Source organism: Miscanthus floridulus, chromosome 5 (genome assembly GCF_019320115.1).
Source record: "Miscanthus floridulus cultivar M001 chromosome 5, ASM1932011v1, whole genome shotgun sequence".
In the NCBI taxonomy this organism is placed as follows: Eukaryota; Viridiplantae; Streptophyta; class Magnoliopsida; order Poales; family Poaceae; genus Miscanthus; species Miscanthus floridulus.
In genome coordinates, this window is record NC_089584.1 from 111,860,830 (window position 1) to 111,879,457 (window position 18,628).

At 46.2% G+C, this 18,628-nt stretch overlaps 1 protein-coding gene across 1 annotated transcript; it reads right to left on the reverse strand.

The window, feature by feature from the left end:
* Positions 1–664: 664 nt before the first annotated feature.
* LOC136453058 (probable xyloglucan glycosyltransferase 1) lies at positions 665–5,631 on the reverse strand. Its single transcript, XM_066453635.1, has 5 exons — positions 4,760–5,631; positions 3,605–3,913; positions 3,225–3,515; positions 3,014–3,127; positions 665–1,930 (listed from the first exon to the last, which is right to left on the reverse strand). Exons 1-5 carry the CDS (start codon positions 5,468–5,470, stop codon positions 1,307–1,309), a joined length of 2,049 nt encoding a protein of 682 aa, XP_066309732.1. The 5' UTR covers positions 5,471–5,631; the 3' UTR covers positions 665–1,306.
* Positions 5,632–18,628: the final 12,997 nt, after the last annotated feature.

The window sequence follows — 18,628 nt, forward strand, 5'->3', positions numbered from 1 at the left end:
GTGTTTTGCTTGGTTTTGAAGTTCAGGGAGGAAAAGCGGACTTTCGCGAAAATTGAAGGACGTAATGCAAACTTTTTCCTCATGGACGGGCCGTCATGTCGCAGCATGGCAGAGTTTCACTGGAGCAGATTTTGTCTTTGAAGGACGGAAGTCAGATGTCGACGCCCATATATTAGCTAGAAGCTCTGTAAATTTATCAAAAGACAGACATGTTTGATTTTTGAAGCCTCCGGATAGAGTTTGTAATTCTTATGATCTTATCCTACCGAATAAATAAAGTCAGTGCTACCCTTTAAAAAAAAGTAGGTAGCATACACGAGGTGAGGAGTGAGGTGTCACTACTCACTGGTCGAAGTTTCTTCCACTAAAAAAAAACAGTCGAAGTTTCCTAAAAAAAACTCACTAGTCGAAGTGACATTTTTTTTTTAAAAAAAAAACTACTCGAAGTGTGACGCATTGACGCCCACGCCGCGCCCGCATGTACCGCTGCAGCACTGCCACAGAGAACGAGTCAGCACAGAGCTTCAGCCTTCCATCGCCCAGGAAAACACATTTGCAAATCAGTATCGCCATCGCACAAGAAAATCATGCTGCTTAACTAGTCCCACTCCCACATGGACTGTTGCGACACAAGAGACGATTTTTTCCTTAAGCTCTGCATTTTTCCCATGACATTGCAATACAAATCAAACGCTTGAAACTCTGAATACTAAATACTAATACAGATGGGAAGGATAAAAACAGTAATCGTTCATACTTCAAAGAGATATTCCTCCCATAAACCGTACTTGCCCTCCAGGCTCTAGCATTCACAAACCGTAGACGTTCTAAGTTTTACTACTGAAGCACTCATGCTGTCATGCAGAACATCTTCCCTTTTCTGGGTTGCAATCCTCTATCCACAAGTGACAGTTCAAGAAACGAACAAGTATCACAGTCTCAGTAATTCAGTATGCATTCGTAGCAATTGGCCAAATTACATGGACCCCAACAGTATCCCCCTTTGAAGGTAAACCGTCAAGTAAGCAAAATAACCCATCTAACCACTCAAGATTTTCTTACAAAAGAATTAGACCCCCAAGCCTTTCAGTCCACAGTCCCAAGCCATATATCTACAATCCACATTTCACTGTTTCAAGTATCCCTGACCAACTATAACCCCTCTTAATCCGGAATCAAAATCTTCTCGTGTAGTCATGTATGCATTGAATCATGTAACGTGCTTTGCCTTAACCTGAAGTGCTCTTTGGTCGCATTGCCCACACTCGCAGCAAAATAAATACCCATTGCTCTCCCTTGTATTCCATCACTCGACTTGCTCACCGATTAGATCGAGCCCAACAACCAAGAATGATACCCCTTGGAACAGAAGGAAGTAGAAATGTATTCCTTGCACCGATAGCAGGCTCCGAGCAGCTGCTGTTAAGAGGAGGAAGGAGAGTGCTAGCTCCTTCCTGTATATCCTATTGTGTTTCTTCTTTTTGGAGTCCTTTTTTAGATTGGAAGACTCCTTTGTAAGGGAATCAAGGTTGGGTGCAGACCCTACCCTTTGCTGTTTAGACTGCTTCTCGACGAGGGCAATGAGATCACCCTCGGAAGAACGGCCTGATTTCTTGGTGACGACCCACTCGTAGGCACTCCCGAGCTGGAACAAGCCAGAAATCATGGCGTTGAATTTGGTTACTGACATGGTATTCTCAAATAGGAGATAGGGGACAATAAATGGGAAGGATTTGGGGGCTGGGAGGATGTTCAGCAAGGACATGGTTGCCGGAATGTAGCACACAACCCAGGCAGGGAGCTCAGCTTCAGGAATAAACATTGTCATGGGAAGGATGATGCAGAAAAGAGTGAAGGAATAGAAGGGCAAAATAAGCTTGCGAAGGAGAAAGAAAAGAAATATGAGGTTGAACTTCTTCCAAAATCCAATCTGCAGCAAAAGGAAGGAAAGGTTAGCCCCAGCACTAAAGAAGGGTCAAAATTTTCAGAAAAGAAAACATGATAACCTATTGTCGAGCATATAATCATAGAGAGCAACTATATTTGTTTTTCTACGAATGGCACAAAGGATATATAAGAATCATCGAGTCCCACAGAACAAACAAAACATAGACATCGGTAAGTACTTGAAATGTCACTCGTTAGCTTTGTATTTTGATATTATTTTCTTTGATAGAAGTGCGCTGCCCAAGTGCCCAGTTAGTTTGCAATTTTATTTACCCAAGCCTTAGCTATAGCCTATAGGAAACATTTAACCAATAAACATCACTACGACATTAAATGAGCAGACAATACATAAGTAATGAGGCTCAAAAGGAGAGAGAGAGAGAGAGAGAGAGAGAGATGCCATAAACTAGAATATGTCAAATTGGAATTACATTTCTCAAAGAAAAAAAAAAGCAACAAACATAACTGGCACGGGCATACTCTCTCCGTCCCTAAAAAAGAGTCGCTATGGGAATCATGTTGGTCAAACTTTCTCAACTTTGACTAGGTTTATAGAAAATACGTACAACATTTATATCTCCAAATAAGTTTATTATGAAAGTATATTCAACGATCTACCTAATGATACTAATTATGTACTATAAATATTAATATTTTGTTAAATATGTTTGGTCAAATTTAAAATTTGTTGACTTTTTGGGAAGCGAGAATGACTCTTTTTTAGGGACGGAGGGAGTATAAAATAATGTACTCAATATAAGTTACTTTTTTCTATCTTGTTTCTGCTTCTGCAGCGTATTTCAAGGTTTCAAGCAAGTCCTCAAAATTGTGGGCAATCACAGTATGAATAATGGAAGATTGAAGACACATAACTTCATAAGTGACATTCAGTCTCTAGAAATCTATTTCACAATCCATCATGCTAATTATCACATTGAGTGGGCTGCTAAAACATTATCGACATGAAGAAAAGGATGAATGATCCTAAATCATGCACGAAAAAAGATCGCAAGTTCGCAACCATTTAAAAAAATTGAAAAATATGCATCCAAGGAAAGGTCCACACCTTTGATTTAATAATATCCACAAAGCAGAGTCTAAACAACTGCATGGGACCAGAATGCCATCGGTGTTGCTGTTTTCGGTATGCCTCATATGACTCTGGCAATTCACACTGGCACTGAAAGGATAATCATGCAACACTCATTTGTAATCACAAGTCTCAAATCAATATAATATAATATAACCATAAAGTAAAATGTTATATATGTAAGTACCTCAACATCGTTAAGGAACAGAAACTTCCAGCCCTTGAGATGTGCTCGGACAGCAATATCCATGTCCTCCACTGTTGTCCGCTCCATCCATCCACCTGAATCCTCAAGTGCCTTTATTCTCCACACTCCCGCCGTTCCGTTGAATCCAAAGAAACTGAGGAAGATCCCATTAACCTGCTGCTCCACCTCAAAGTGGAAGCAAAGGTTTATATTTTGCAGCCTAGTTAACAAGTTCTCATCCTTGTTCACAAAAGACCACCTTGCCTGAACTAACCCAACATCCTCATTGCCCTGGAAATCCCTCAAACAATGAGTCAGACAATTGAATTCACATGGACTCATCCTTAGATGAAAATGCAAGCAAAAGATGTCCGCCAAACCTTGAAATGGGGCACAGTTCGCTTCAGGAAGTCTGGCTGGGGTTGAAAATCAGCATCAAAGATAACAACAAACTCATAATCTTTTACATAGCTGCAGTTCATGGCTGACTTGAGATTTCCAGCCTTGTAGCCATCACGAATTACTCGGTGTCGGTACAATATGCGAACGCCTTCGCATTGCCACTTCTCCACCTCCTCTTTAATAAGTGCTGAAGTGGCAGCATCATCAGAATCGTCTAGCACCTGCACCAAGAAGTTGGGCCTTGGCCAATCCAGACCGCAAACAGCACCAATAGATTGCTGGTACACCTGCACACATATAAATCAAAGGAATGGGACATTTTGTTATAGTTCAAAATAAATGCACAATTAATCGACAATTCCCTGCTTTCAAGATTGTTAAAAAAATTCTAATCTTAGCCTTTCCTGAAGTAGTAATAATTTAGTAAAACGTAAAAAGATGCTAACATAATAACCATTTGTTTCAGTGGTTTCCTCCTCCAAGCCTACGATCAGTTCAATGGATGGTAGTCCTCTTTTGCAAAAGATAAAAAAAAATGTCCAGAACTCGTGAAAATTTTCTGTTCCTCCAACTTCCTAAATGTGTTTGGGGGGCCAAGGTGCAAAACAAGATAGACACGGATGTGTTCTAGAATCCTGTCTCCCAACCCCAGACCGGCTTTATTTTTCTTTGACCAATGACCACAAATTCCAATTTCAGAATCGAATTTTAACCCAACAACACTTTCAGAAGAAAAACCTCACCAAAATGTCGGTAGTAACTGACTAACTGTAGTAGTAAGTACGTAGTAACCATGTACTGGTGCTTTCGGGAGTTGTTGCCAGAAACTGAAACCGTCCCATACCATTTGTATGCATCACAACAATCCCCAGATGATACCAAGAACTAGAGCGAGCCCCCTTGTTTTTCCGCTAGTGGCACTACAGCCTAGGTTTCCCCACTCTAAAACTACCCTATCGACCATCTGTTGAGTCCTCCCAGTTTCAGCTTGAAAACCGAATCTTTCGGTCTCTGCAACCACCAATGCGGCTAGGGCACTCAAGGCCCAATCCCCAAATGCGACCTTGAACACATCCCAACAAAGGAATCGGACAGAGAATCGAAAACTTTGTTTGCTTTTGTTTCCAGCTCACCTCCTTCTCGTTGCACATTGGAATCTGCACGAGCACCATGGGAAACTCCCCGGTTGTGCCGGCCTCGACGTCATCCGACCCTTTGCCAGCAGCCTTGGGAGCAGGCTTCATGCCCTTGAGCTTGATCCAGAGGCAACCCAGGCAGAGGATAAGGCGGTCGGCGCTCTGGATCAAGAAGAGCACGACGCACGCGTTCGCCATGAACTGCAGCGCCGGCGCGAGGTACTCGAGGCGGACGCGCACCCAGGACGCGTACCCGGCGGCGAAGAGGCCCTCGACGGCGAGCAGGTCGGGGACGTCGACGGCGAGGTGCCAGCCCTGGAGGTGCGCGGCGACGTCGACGGCGAGGAGGAGCATGGACAGGACGAGGGAGGCGCGGAGGAAGCCGTAGAACCTGGTGCGCAGGGCGGGGCTCTCCCCGGGCGGCGTGGCGCCGGCGTCGTCGTCGGTCCGCCCCGCCGCCACCCGCCTCCGCGCGGCGGCGGCGACGGACAGCGCGGCGGAGGCGGCGCCCGTGAGCTTCCCCGCGGCGCGGTGCGCCTTGAGCAGCAGCACCCACGTGATCTGGCGAGCGTTCTTGCCGCGGCCAGCCTTGCCCCCCGCCGCCGCGGCCGCCGACTCCGGGACGGCCCAGTCCGGGCTCTCCATCTTCACCACCACCGACGTGCCCGCGCCGCCACCCCGCGCCTCCCGGCCCCACCACTGCGCCATTGGCACCTCGCGGCAGAACCCAAGCCTAGACGCCGCCGCTTCTTGGCTTTGGGCTTTGGCTCCCCCCTGAGCACAGACCCTCACCTCACCTCATCAACGAGACCACCTGTGGCCAAGGTGAACGACCGGAGACACACTCACACAGTCACACGACAGAAGAGGGGGCCATTGATTAATACGAGCTGGGACAAGGGAGGGAAATGCTGGTGAGGTAGAAGAGGCCGGCCGGACAGGACCCCACAACAGCCCGTTCGCTTGTTTGGTTGAGTCAGGGCTTATCAGCTGTTTAGTTTCTAAAATTTTGCAAATTTTTTTAAGATTCCTCGTCACATTGAATCTTTGACATATACCTGAAGCATTAAATATAAATAAAAAATAAAACTAATTATACAATTTAGACGAAATTCACGAGACGAATCTTTTAATACTAATTAGACTATGATCGGACAATAATTGCCAAATAACTATGAAAATACTATAGTACTATTTTCTAAAAAAATTCGCCAACTAAACGAGGTCTTAGTCGTGTTAAAGTATTTCCTCCCATGACAAAAGAGTAACAGTGGGCTTATAAACAACCAGCAGCCCATTCGTTTGGCTATGGCCTGTCGTAAACGATTATAAATTTCTAACCAAAATAGTATTTTTTTTCTCACATAAACTAGGTAACAGTATTTCTTTACAAATCAATAATCATATGAACTAACGAAGCAATCAGGCCGCAGAGGTGGAGCGCGCGGCCGCACGAGGAGAGGGAGAGCAGGGAGCAGGGGAAGGAGCCCACACTGCTCACCACGTCGCGGCGGGGATCCAATCCGCCTGGGCCCGGGCAAGTCCAACCTTTATGAGCCCCTATGATTACCGCGACCACCACCGCCACCTGCTAATAATCAATTATCACTCCTACTTCTGCGTAGAAATCTCATCTCTTTCTTTCCTTTTTTTTTTTCCCTTTCGCTTCTGCTTCCAGCTGGAGTAGAGCACGAGCACGAGCACGGTAGGAGAGCGAGAGGAGAGGCGGCCTTTACGCCACTCGGCAGGGCTAATCAGCTTGATCATCAATTAACTAATCCGCCATGCAAAGAAAGATTAACCGTGCGAAGACGGTGGTCTCGGTCTCGGGATCCGGCAAGTATCAGTTGTGCGGTCAGGCGCCTGGGCGGGGCTTCGTCACGGGGCCGCGGGGCACTGGCAGTTGCAGCGACGACAAGGTGAGGCGTGAGGGCGCAGGCGAGCGTGCGACGCAGACGGCAGACGCAGCGCGAGCGCAACCAACTGCACCGGCAGCACAGCAGGCATCGGAAGCGACGGGGCACGTGAGGTGCGGGCGACTGATTCGTTGCGTGGAGCCGTGGAGCCGGGACGCGGGCTGTCGGTGGCGACCAGGCCCCTGCCCCAGCCGGCCGGCAGCCGCTAGTAACTGATGACTGCGCTGCACGACGATTAGTTTTGACTATGGCTTGTCGTAAATGATCATAAATTTTTATTCAGAATAGTATTTTTCTCTCATATAAACTAATCAACAGTATTTCTTTATAAACCAACGATGATGCGAACCCGCCAACGAATCAGGCCGGAAGTTTACCGCCGCGGCTGGGTCTGGGCCTGGTCTGTCTGTCACCACACCAACCGCCGTTTACCCGTCCAGGAAAGCGCGGGGCCCCTTGCCCCGCGGCCACCGCTCTGTCGGTCATGCCCTGCTCTGCGCCTGCGCTGCCGGCTCCTGCAGGCCCGGCGGCCGTGGAGCAAGCAGAAGCTGTGCCTGCGGTGCTCGGTGCTCTGCTCCCTCCGGAACCGCGGGGCTCTGGCCTTTCTCCGAGCAAGCAGACGAATCGGCACTTCACGTGTTGGAACTCCGCAGATCAGATATTCAGATGAGATCAAAAGCGTACTCCGACAGTCCGACATGAACAATTCAACACCAAAGGCGTCATTCTTGCGTTCTTGGCGAATCGCGGGAAGGATCTAGTTTACTGCAATGAACAATAACCACAAGCCAAGTACTAGCTTACATTCCGACATGAACAATAACCACAAGCCAAGTACCACAGCATTTGTTGACAAATCAAAAACAAAAAGTACAGCATAAATAAAAAGGGATCAAAGTTAAAGGCCGGGGTAGCAGTGGTGTTGGCCTTGTGCGAATGTTTCTTTGACGCCCTGTGCAGGGCCGGGCCGCAGCCCACAAGAGTAGGGAGGAAAACGGTACGGATATTTTTCGATCGTATTTGAAACCGAATCCGTTTAGAGGGGTTGAGATCTGTCCGTATCCGAGTCCGGATATCTAACATCCGATACCGTATCCGTATCCGTATCCGTATCCGTATCCGAATACTCAAATCGCATATTTATGATGTCGATATCCAATCGTATTCTATCCGACATAGTTGACACTATCCGTATTCGAATCCGAATCCGAACAAAAATATGAAAACAAATGTAATATCGGTGATATCCGTCCGTATCCGATCCGTTTTTATCCCTACGCAGGAGCACACCTATGACCCAACCAAAACAGCTGTTGTGCTGTACAAAACCGATGCTGACTGGTCTAAACAAAGCAGACCCACACAGGCTATAATGAGGCTTCTGGCTTCAGAAGGCGAGTCTGCCCGCGTCAGTCCTTTTCTGAACCTGTTTGGGTAGTTCGGCGTCGAGGCCATGGACATATCTGAGGGCCAGTTTGGTTGCCCATTTTTTTTTTTTTGCAAAACGATATTGTAGTGTTTTCGTTGTTATTTGACAATTAGTGTCCAATCATAGTTTAATTAGGCTTAAAAGATTCGTCTCATGAATTTCGTCTAAACTATGTAATTAGTTTTATTTTTTATTTATATTTAATGCTTCATGTATGCGTCCAAAGATTCGATGTGACGAGAAATCTTAAAAAATTTGGTATTTTAGGAGGGAACTAAACAAGACCTGAGATAGTAGTTCTGAAGAAAGATAAATAGACATGTGAAGTTAAAATAAGTGGAACAAAAGAGGCGCTAACTTTTGACAGTAGGACAAACAAGAGATGTTTAGATAAGGCCCCTTTTGGATTGAGGGAATTCCAAAGCAAATTCGTAGGAACACAGGATGGAGGAAAGGAACTCGGTGTATGCGTTTGGAACACAGAAAGAGTCAATTCCTTTCCTTTGGAATACTGTAGGTAGATGCTCATTTCACTGGAAACCAAACATCCACTCTGATCTTTGGTTTTCTCTTCCTGTGTAGAAGCCCGAGGCAGCTGCGTACAAAAACTCGTCAGATATTAGAGGATTAGCCTTCCGATATGCATATAGAAAAACCATGTGTACATTATTTAATGCAACAATGTCATCTATCAAACAAACTACTTTTATCATTCCATAGTATAATTTTCTTGCATTCCAAACACCACCTCCTATCTTATTCGTGTGTTTTTTCGTTTCTCTGATTTTGCTACTACACTTATATATTTTTCCTGCATTTGTTTTCTGTTCTTCCGTTTTGTATTCCTTTGTTCCAAACAGGCGTCTTGGATGGTACTGTATCAGCCTCCAACAGAGTACATATATGCAAGACCCATTTTAGGTTACAACAGAGGCACAAATCCAAATATGAGTATTCTCTCTTCTGAAGACTCATTTGCAGAAAGAGTTCTCTTTTGAGTTCTGTTGTTGGAGAAGACAAAAAAATAGATATTGAAACCTTTATCTGTAGCGCTACCCAACCTTTATCTGTAGCGCTACCCAAACGTGAAATGAGTCTTGTATTTTGGGTAATGTTGTTGGAGCCCAAAACTAACTTTACATGAAACAAAAAGGAATGAAAATGTGGAACAGAAAGAGAATGGATTTAATATTTTCATAAAAAAAGAGAATGGATTTAATAATCTTCAAGTGGTCGATAATAAAACAAAGAATAGCAAGATCATGAGATCCAATCAGGGAAACAAGGATCAAACATGCAAGGAATCCGTCCAGGACAATGGTTTCAGGAAACGGAGCAAAACAGTATACTAGGTGCAGTTCTCAAAATTTTGCAAAATTTTTCAAGATTTCCCGTCATATCGAATCTTTGGACGCATGCATGAAGCATTAAATATAAATAAAAAATAAAACTAATTACACAGTTTAGACAAAATTCACGAGACGAATCTTTTAAGCCTAATTAGACTATGATCGGACACTAATTGTCAAATAACAACGAAAGTGCTACAGTACCATTTTCAAAAAAAATCGCCAACTAAACCAGGCCTAGACTCGATTGATCGACCACTTGGCTGGACTAGACATGTTTCATGCGTCATCTATTCAATCTTTTACGATCGAGTTTCCATGGATCTCTGATTGCTGGCTGCTGGATCCATGTGGCGCAGTTCCTGCATGTTTGAGGCCCTCCACGTTGTACAACACTACAGGTGTACATGTCGACGTAGAGGGACCAGAGCCTCTTTCCCGTCATTTTGTTTTCGATGCAAAAGACGGCCGTCCATGAAATGGGGGCAATAATCACAACTCCTTTCTTCATGAATCTGTGGCAATCTGCATCCAAAGTGCGGACGTGCTGTCTGTAGTGAAAATACAGAAACATTATTAGTAGTTGGGAAAGAAGGTGAGAGAAATCTTTTGTAGAGTAGGAGGAAGAGGAGAGTAGCACGTCATTGCTCGCTCTCTATCTATGAAAGGAAATGCAGCAGATGAGGAGCTAAAAATATGCTAGAAACAAGCCACCAAGGTTGGATCTTGCAGAATGCAGATGCTCCACTCCACTGTGCGTCTGTGCGCAGAGCGCAGGCAGCGACAAACTCCCCCTTGCCTTGCCCCCATCGGCAGCGACACCACCACCCATGCCTTTGCCTTGCCTGGCTCCACGAATCCTAAACCCAACACGTCAACACAGGCAGAGGAAAAAGTCTACTTAGTCCCCTATCTTTCATACTTGGTCTACTTCACCCCTAACTTTGAAACCGTCTGTTTTACCCCCTGAACTTTCTAAAACCGTCTATTTTATCCCATGGACGGTTTTTTGACAGCGTCTTTGCTACAGTAACACTGGGTTGCTACAGTGCCCCGTGGTTTTTAATTTTTTTTTCGGTGAATTTTTTAAAAATCATAAAATAAAAAATCTAATTTTGTTGGACTCCACATGAGTAGATCTACATGGTGAATATATAATACGGTATGCTTTAGTACAAAATTTTTACTGTAGCCTTAGATTAATTGGAAAATCTAATTTTGTCTGTAATTAATTGGAATAATTCATAGCTGCAGCTTCTATGGTCCAATTGTGGTGAAATTTTTATGGTACGCTAATTATTGTATGCTTGAACTATAGTAAAAATTTCGTACTCATTGGACTATATATAACTTAGTTATAGATAAATTCTAATTAATTACAGACAAAATTTGATTTTCCAATTAATCTAAAGCTACAAAAAAAAATTTATACTAAAGCATACCGTATTATATATTCACTGTGTAGATCTACTCATGTGAAGTCCAATAAAATTAGATTTTTCATTTTATGATTTTTCTATTATTTTTCAAAAATTCACCGAAAATAAATAAAAAAAGAAAATTCAAAACGCTGACACTGTAGCAAACCCACCGTTGCTTAGCAAACCTGCTGTTACTGTAGCAAACCGATGTCAAAAACCCACCCAGAGGGTAAAATAGACGGTTTTAGAAAGTTCAGGGGTAAAACAGACGGTTTCATAATTGGGGGGGCGAAGTAGATAAGTATGAAATGTGAGGGGGTTAAGTAGACTTTTTCCGGCACTTGGATGACTACTAGCTAGCTCTCCATTGGTTGCACCAGGTAGATCCATGGAACTGCAATTTTTTGCAGCCACGTTGCGTGTAGTGCATCAAGCTGGACATTGTCTGTCAGGTGCAGCTAGCCGTGCAGGCAGAGGCAGAGGCAGAGGCAGAGGCAGTTGTAGAGGTGGAGGTCCCCGGACGGACGGGAGGACGAATATACGGCGTGGGCACGTACTGGCCTGCGGACCTGGCCATGTGTGAGTGCACAGTGTGCACCAGCGCCCCGGCTCGCTCAATGAAATGGGATACGAGGACATCGTGGGCACGTTTGTTTCTCAGGACGTTTCCAGCCTGGTCGGACCAGAAAGACCAGGCTACTACCGGATGACAGGTCTAGCAGGTGTTTGGTTACATTTCCTAGCAGAGTCAGGCTCGGCAGAGATCCTGTATGTTTGCCTGCACGACGAGATGTGGTCACCTTTGAGCTGCATATGGTAGACTTACCCCTGCACTGGCATTTCATCGGCCACAGTGTGTTCGCAGAGAGGAGGGGCGGGAGAGGGAGAACGCAAGGGCGGCACAGTGGAGGCAGACACAAGGAGGTGCTTGAGCTCGTCCATGGGCAGGCGGTGGTGTGCCCCGCGCGCCGTGGCAGGACCGGAGACGGAGAAGGTAGCTCCACCGGGCACACGATGCGGTCACCTTGGTCCTGCGCCGCGCGCCACCACCGGCCGGCCGAGATCCGGCCGCGGCCTTCTCTCCTCCGGTGCGGGCGCGGCCACCGTGTTGAGGACGTACGGCCCCGCGGCGGCGGCAGGCGCCAAGGGGGAGCGGGGTGAGGGCCTCGCAAAGCGCGTGGCGCACCAGATTGATGTCCGTCTACAGCCTCCTCTCCCACTACCCCTTGGACCAAGGCGAGAAGAGCGCGGACGAAGGGGGTGACGAGCAGAGGGGGAGCGCGGTGGGTTCAGGGAAGGTGACGCCACCCACCCACCCATGAGCGCTCCAGAGAAACGACCCCCACCTTCGTTTCTCTGGAGCCTGGCTCCCAGCTGCTTTGAGCAGCGTGCGGTGTAGGCCCAGATAGCGTTCAGGCAAACAAACACGGCCTTTTACAGCTAGCGAGCCGCATCTGGTCCTCGTCCAGGTAAACAAACACGCCCTGTGCGTGTCTCTGCCTGCCATGCCATGCCATGCGTCGCAGACCTGAGAGAGATTTGCGTGATGAACCTTCTTCGTCCTCCGCTGGCGCCAGCTAACAGGTGAAAACCAATTGTTCAGGTTTGTGTCTGTTCCATTCCAGGCATGTCAAAAAGTTTCTCAGCGAGCCACCCACAAAGATTATCCATGGCTAGGCTAGCTAGGCCACCGAGCCTGATGCCAGCATATTACACCGTGTCTCATCTCGAGTACGTAGGCCTTTTTAGAGCCTCATCGCCAATGATGCAAATAATGACAGTACATTATACCGATGGTGCCATGACCATACACCCACACGCCACGCCTGAATCGGTCTTCGGAGGAGCCAAAGCCAAAGCTTCATCGGGCCCAGGGTGCCCGACTCTTCTCCTTTTTCATCTTTGGCTATGTTCGATTGACTAGAAAAACGTCTGATGCTGATGCTAATTTATTGTAAAAGAAAAACAATATTATTTTGCTAAAACGGTACGGCTGATAAGTTCAAGCAAACAGAGCCTTTGTTTCTATCTTCTTTCTATGAAACCTTGACGAATCAGACCTTGAAAGCGTACGTGCTACACGAAAACTCTGGCAGTGCCCAGCGCAATGCTCCGAGATGGCTAGTTTTTTTTTTCTCTCACATGACGATGCATTTGACTTTGTGTTGGCGGATTGGCCCACCCGAGAATTCGTATGCAATGGATGTGAAATGGGGAGAGGTTAAAGCGCGACCTGCAGCGCACTCGTGGATCGCACAACCCTACTACCCCTGTTCATCGTCTACCTCCGTCTCCGCCTTCCTCACCCGTCATTCCCAGCTAATGGCTGCGCCGCCCACCTCCCGTCCCCGCCTTCCTCGTCGTCCTTGCCCCCGCCGCCGACCACCACCTCGCCGCAGGCGCTAGGGTTCGTCGAAGCGCCAGCGGCGGCCGCCTTCTTCCCCTACCCCTCCGGCCATGGCACCCCCGCCCCTCCCTGGCTCGGCCTCCACGTCGCCGTCCGGCCTCCTTCCCCACTGTCTGGCCGGCCTGCCTCCCCCGGCCGGCCCCTTCTAAGCCCGCTAGATTTGGGGAAGAAGGGTGGGGCACGACCGTCGAACCCTAGCCAGAGTTGGGGAAGAAGGCTAGGACGTGGACGTGATTGCGATCGCGTGGAGGAGGAGGTGGCCTACCTCGCCGGTGCCGCCGCTGCCAGAGGAGGGGAGGGAAGGAGGAGCTGAGGAGGGGGGGAGGTGAGCATGAGGAGGGCGACGGGTCGCACGCTCTCGAATCGCGCGACCCATCGCGTAGTAGAGTTTGTGATGTGAAATTGATGTAGCAGAAAATCAGAGTTCTTCTCAGGACTTTTTTTTAGTTGCATGGACATGGACCTATAGATGTCCATGCAGCCCGCGGCACGACGGCACGGCACGAAGCCTGCTTTTTTAGCCCCGACACGAGCACGGCCCGGCCCGATGGACCTGTTGTTTGCAGCTGCCACTGAGATCCAGGAGAATCTTAGCGGCATAAACTGGGAGCACACCGCACACGCATCGCATCAGCGAAACATTACGTAAGAGTAGGTCGTAGGGCAGCAAGCGAGCAATCGAGCATGGGTCGCCAGCGGAGCACGCAGGCAAATGATCAGGCAGATTCGGATGTGCTCCGATCGCGTTCACGTTCAGCACCATCCATCGTCGTAGCAAGTACCTTGCTTGCACGTAGGCTCACTCACTTGGCAGGGCCAGCGACATAAGTACCACTCCTGTTGCCGCCGTACCGTGATGATGCACACAGCACACGCACGAGCAGCAACGACACGTTCGGAGGCGTGCTAATGATTTGCGTCGATTAATAACAAGCTAACACTCCGTTCACTTGATCGTATTAGCCATACTTATCAGTCATAATACAGTATTTTTCTTTCACAACAAAACAGCATTAACCGATTTATAAGCCAGAGAAACGATGAAGCGATGCATGGAATTGATTCCCAGCCGACCGGTCTCTTTCATAATTTGTACGTTCTAGTTTGGAATCGTTCAGCGTAGCCGAACGGCGCCTAAGTCTGTCTCGGATCAGGTCTCAGCGAAGGGTCGAGACTCGAGAGGCAAGGATCGGATCTACTCAAGCTGAGTCGGCACCACAAGTGGTAAAGGCAAAATACAAGAGGCAACAAATACCTCAATTGGTGGGAGGTTCCACCTCCGACCCAGATAAAACGCGTGATTTAAATTTCACGTGTCAACGGGCTGGAGGTATATAGTATATGTCAGCAGCACACCTGCCCAGGATACTGTTGCTACTGATAAAGGCCGGCCCAGGGAAGCAAGGCTCAAGAAGCCCAACCCGAAGTATATGGTCCAGCTAAGGCGCTTGCACGCGCGGCATGAGGCTGAGCCTAAGGAGAGGGGTAGCGTGGTCGTGCGTTGCTACGAGGTAGCTAATATTTTATACTAAAAACACATGGATCGCATGATAAGATAACTGTACTGTAAAAATTAAATACCAACGTTAAAGTGATATTTAATCCAAAAAGCAAAGTTTATGAATTTAACACAGTCACGGAGTGCATGGCGTCGCAGGCTCACAAACTCTACTTTATAGACCTTTCTATGATGCGGCTAAGATAATGTTTTATATTGGTAGGAAGAAATCTCCGATATCCATTTCTTTCGTGCTCACAAACTAATGACCCTGGTGTAACAATGAGAAATACAAAGAAGCTATCCTCGTGAATGCGCGGAACCAACGCCACTACATATACGTAGGCTTTCACCTTCCCAAGTATGTCTTTCTCCATCAACATTTTCCTCATCGCCTCTAACTTTGCTCTAAAGACCCGTGTGACGAGATTTGGGCGGTCCTGTGGTGTCTGGCCTGGATAGAGTTCATTCTTGATCTGATCCCAGTTATCGGCGCCTCATATTACGGGGTCCTCCGATGAATGACGAAGACAGGACAATACGCCTTCCGACATTCTCAGTAGATCCTTCACCCGAATGCATGCTGTCCACCAGGCCTTGGTATAGGTCAGCCCTCAAAGTATCCTTATTGTTCCTCATGTAGTCTAAACGCGAGCTCTCAATCTCGATGTAGGTGTCGACGGTGAACTGCTGGAAAAGACATCGGCCATAGAGTATTGGATTAAATATTCCTGGCCGCATCTAGAATTTGTAGCAGTAGTAGTCGCGCACGAAGACACATGTATTCGAAACATGTTCTATAGGGAGACATTGTTCGAATTAGTATCATGCGTTAACAGAAAAGAGTTTATATTGCATTATTGAAAAGAGTTCAAGTTACCTCCATCATCATCGTCGGCATTCTCAGCACGCTTTTTTGCGGATTGCTCGAGCTCGATCAACTTGAGCCATAGTCACACCCACTTTTGGAATGCAGTTGTGCCACCCGAGCTCACCCATTGGAAAGAACACCGAGTATGACAGTGAGTCGTAGCATGCATTATATGAGCGAATGCCGTGTATAGACCGATCCTTGCCTTACAGGACACTATGCTTAATTGGCCGTGATGCTCACTCCCCTCAACCCAGACGACGGCCACCTCTGATGTCAATGGCACATTATATGTTCTCTAGTCAAGCCATTGGTCAAGGTTCAACTCGACCCGATAATCCTCGAGGTTTTCAACGTGTCCCATACTCCTTAGTTGCTAAGAGTATGGATTCCCATTAAAAATACTAACCAATTGCTCTATAACTTCTCTGTCTTTTTGGGTGCATTGCTCACGGCACTTGCTCATCCGATGCTCGAGGGACGGATTGTCGTCATAAAAATAAAGCTTGAGGTGTTTCTTTTCGACACCATCCTCTTTACCAAATGATCGTATGTTATGGTAAATCTAGCCATGGGCAGGGAATGTGTAGACACCGCAGATTCGCATGTTAGTGGTCACACGATCTAGGTGGCAGTACAGAGAAGTGAAAGAGAAGTGGCCGTTGAAATATCTGATGTTTGCACGAAAGTGCCTAGCATCAGCGTCCGAGCTTGACCACAACCTCATGAGCTCTGGTGGTGTCTTAGGAGTTGAAAGATGAATCTTTCCACCTTGAGAACAGAATCCGGGCGGTTCACCCTCTAATTTCTTTGCGTTGCAGTGCTAGTAGTTCGACACCGATGGTAGCATGTGTGACTCTGATGGGACATTAGCGTAAACCCTGTCATATGGATTCGGGACATTAGGCTCACTATTCTCTTCCTCATCCATGTCGAGAATGTGCTCGACGTCAGTTCCCTTGCCGTCGTCTTCTGACAAAATGTTGATGTGTTACGTGTTGAAAGAAAGTTTATGAAAGAATATTTTGACTATTACACGATGTACCTTGTCTGGCGAAAATGTATGCCTCATCCTCTTCCTCGTCATCCTCAAATATGACATCCTCATCATAGTCTGTGCAACATGACCACATATATGATGAGAGAAACATAATGGCATACAAAAAACAAAAAAGGATAAATTTAATAAAGAAAATACCATCCTCGACCATAGAGTCTGGCGTATGAGCTTGTGCACCGTTTGGAGGCATTGAAGAGGTACTGTCAACTATAGATGGTTGTGTCTATGTACCTGTGCAATTATTAGGTGGTGGAACTAGAGTTTCCTAGGTGACACTACCTGTAGTAACAAAGGTATGAGTTTTTGGAATAGAAGAGCGAAGGTGAAAGTACCGACAATATATACTGATCAAGGCTAATTACCGTTGTAAACCACGCTCGGTTGAGTTGGGTCGTTCGAATCATTGCACTTTCCATCCACACACCCTTTAGCCCTTCTTCCAATGTTTGCTTCAAAAGCCCGATTGCGACGGGATAGAAGGGCATTTCTCTCTCCAGTGGTCACTCGTTGCTTATGTATGGTCTGTGTCGTAGCCACCTCAGGGGTCTGGACTTCTGCATTTTGAACTACAGTTGGCGCGACGTTAATAGGCGTGCCCCTCAATTCGCATATTTCCATCTCGTGTGAAGACGCTTCATGCGATTGAGGTGAAGAAGGGAAAATAAACTGAGGGTTAAAGTGAGGCTCTCCATGGCTATTGAGTCTGGATGCAAATTGTTGGCTCGTTGTTCTCTCACCATCCTACTGTATTTTTTCTTGCTCTGTTTTCGTTTCAACTCCTTCTCTTGTGGATTCATTTGTAGTTTTCTTGTAGCATTTTTCTGTGCATACAAATCACGCCATCTCTTATTTAAAAGCGCCTTTTGTTCAGGAGATATTGCAGCTCTTCGTGCTCTATCTAGCTCACGCTTACGCATCAGGAAGGCTCAAGAGATCTAGGTAGGCTACCTAATTAGTAGTTATTAGCAAGAAAAAGCATTGCATTTAATAGTTAGTCTACTTATTAGCTGATCCACCAATTTAGTTTGAAAGATCTCATCAGTACTATCTCTTTTTCTGCTTTTATATTTTCTGGTGATTCATATGATTTGGTGATTGGTGGAGATTTTTTAGAAGGAAAAAGGAGCCCACACAAGGTGACAACTGTGGGTTGTCGCTCCTGTTCTACCCTTTGGGTGGAAACAAAAAAGCGGACATGATGTAGCATCAATAAACAACAGGTGTTGTAAAATCAGATTTTCCAATCAATATACATCCAATGTAAACAGCATAAATATAAAAAATAGGCACTAACATGTGGCGTGTGGAGAGATTTGCAATGTTAGGGTTGCTGTAACGGCACTATGAAGTGTGCTGCAAAGCAAAGAAGGATTTAAGAGCTCAATAAATAACATCCTGAAATAACAGAAGCTATAAAATGCAGTCTTCCAATCAATATTTTTCCGAGGAGCACAAAAAATTGTTCATGAAGGAGAAAACACGGGTTAAACACAGAAACTAAAAGTACATGGGCAACAAGAAAGATACTCATGTATTGTTTTTGTTTAAATACTGAGGTTAGGAAATCACCATGTTCAGATACTTTAATGCAATAAGCTGACATTTTAGGAAAAGCTTTATTTCGTTTTCCCCTTTATTCAGTAATGGACTACAAAAATAGCAATTGCCAATTTAAAGATTTATGGATTCAGTATCAAGGTATCCCTCAAGAGACTAACACCTTTATGGCAAGATGTTGAGAACAGGGCACGACACTCTTCATTATATCAAACACTAAGGACTACGCCTAATTGACCATAGTGACATCCAAATTGCCTACACCAATATGAGAGAGAAAATTCCTATGTAGATTGGAAATGTTGAAGGCCAATAAAGAAGGGAAACTCATGAAGGCAATAGATGCAAAATTGGAGCC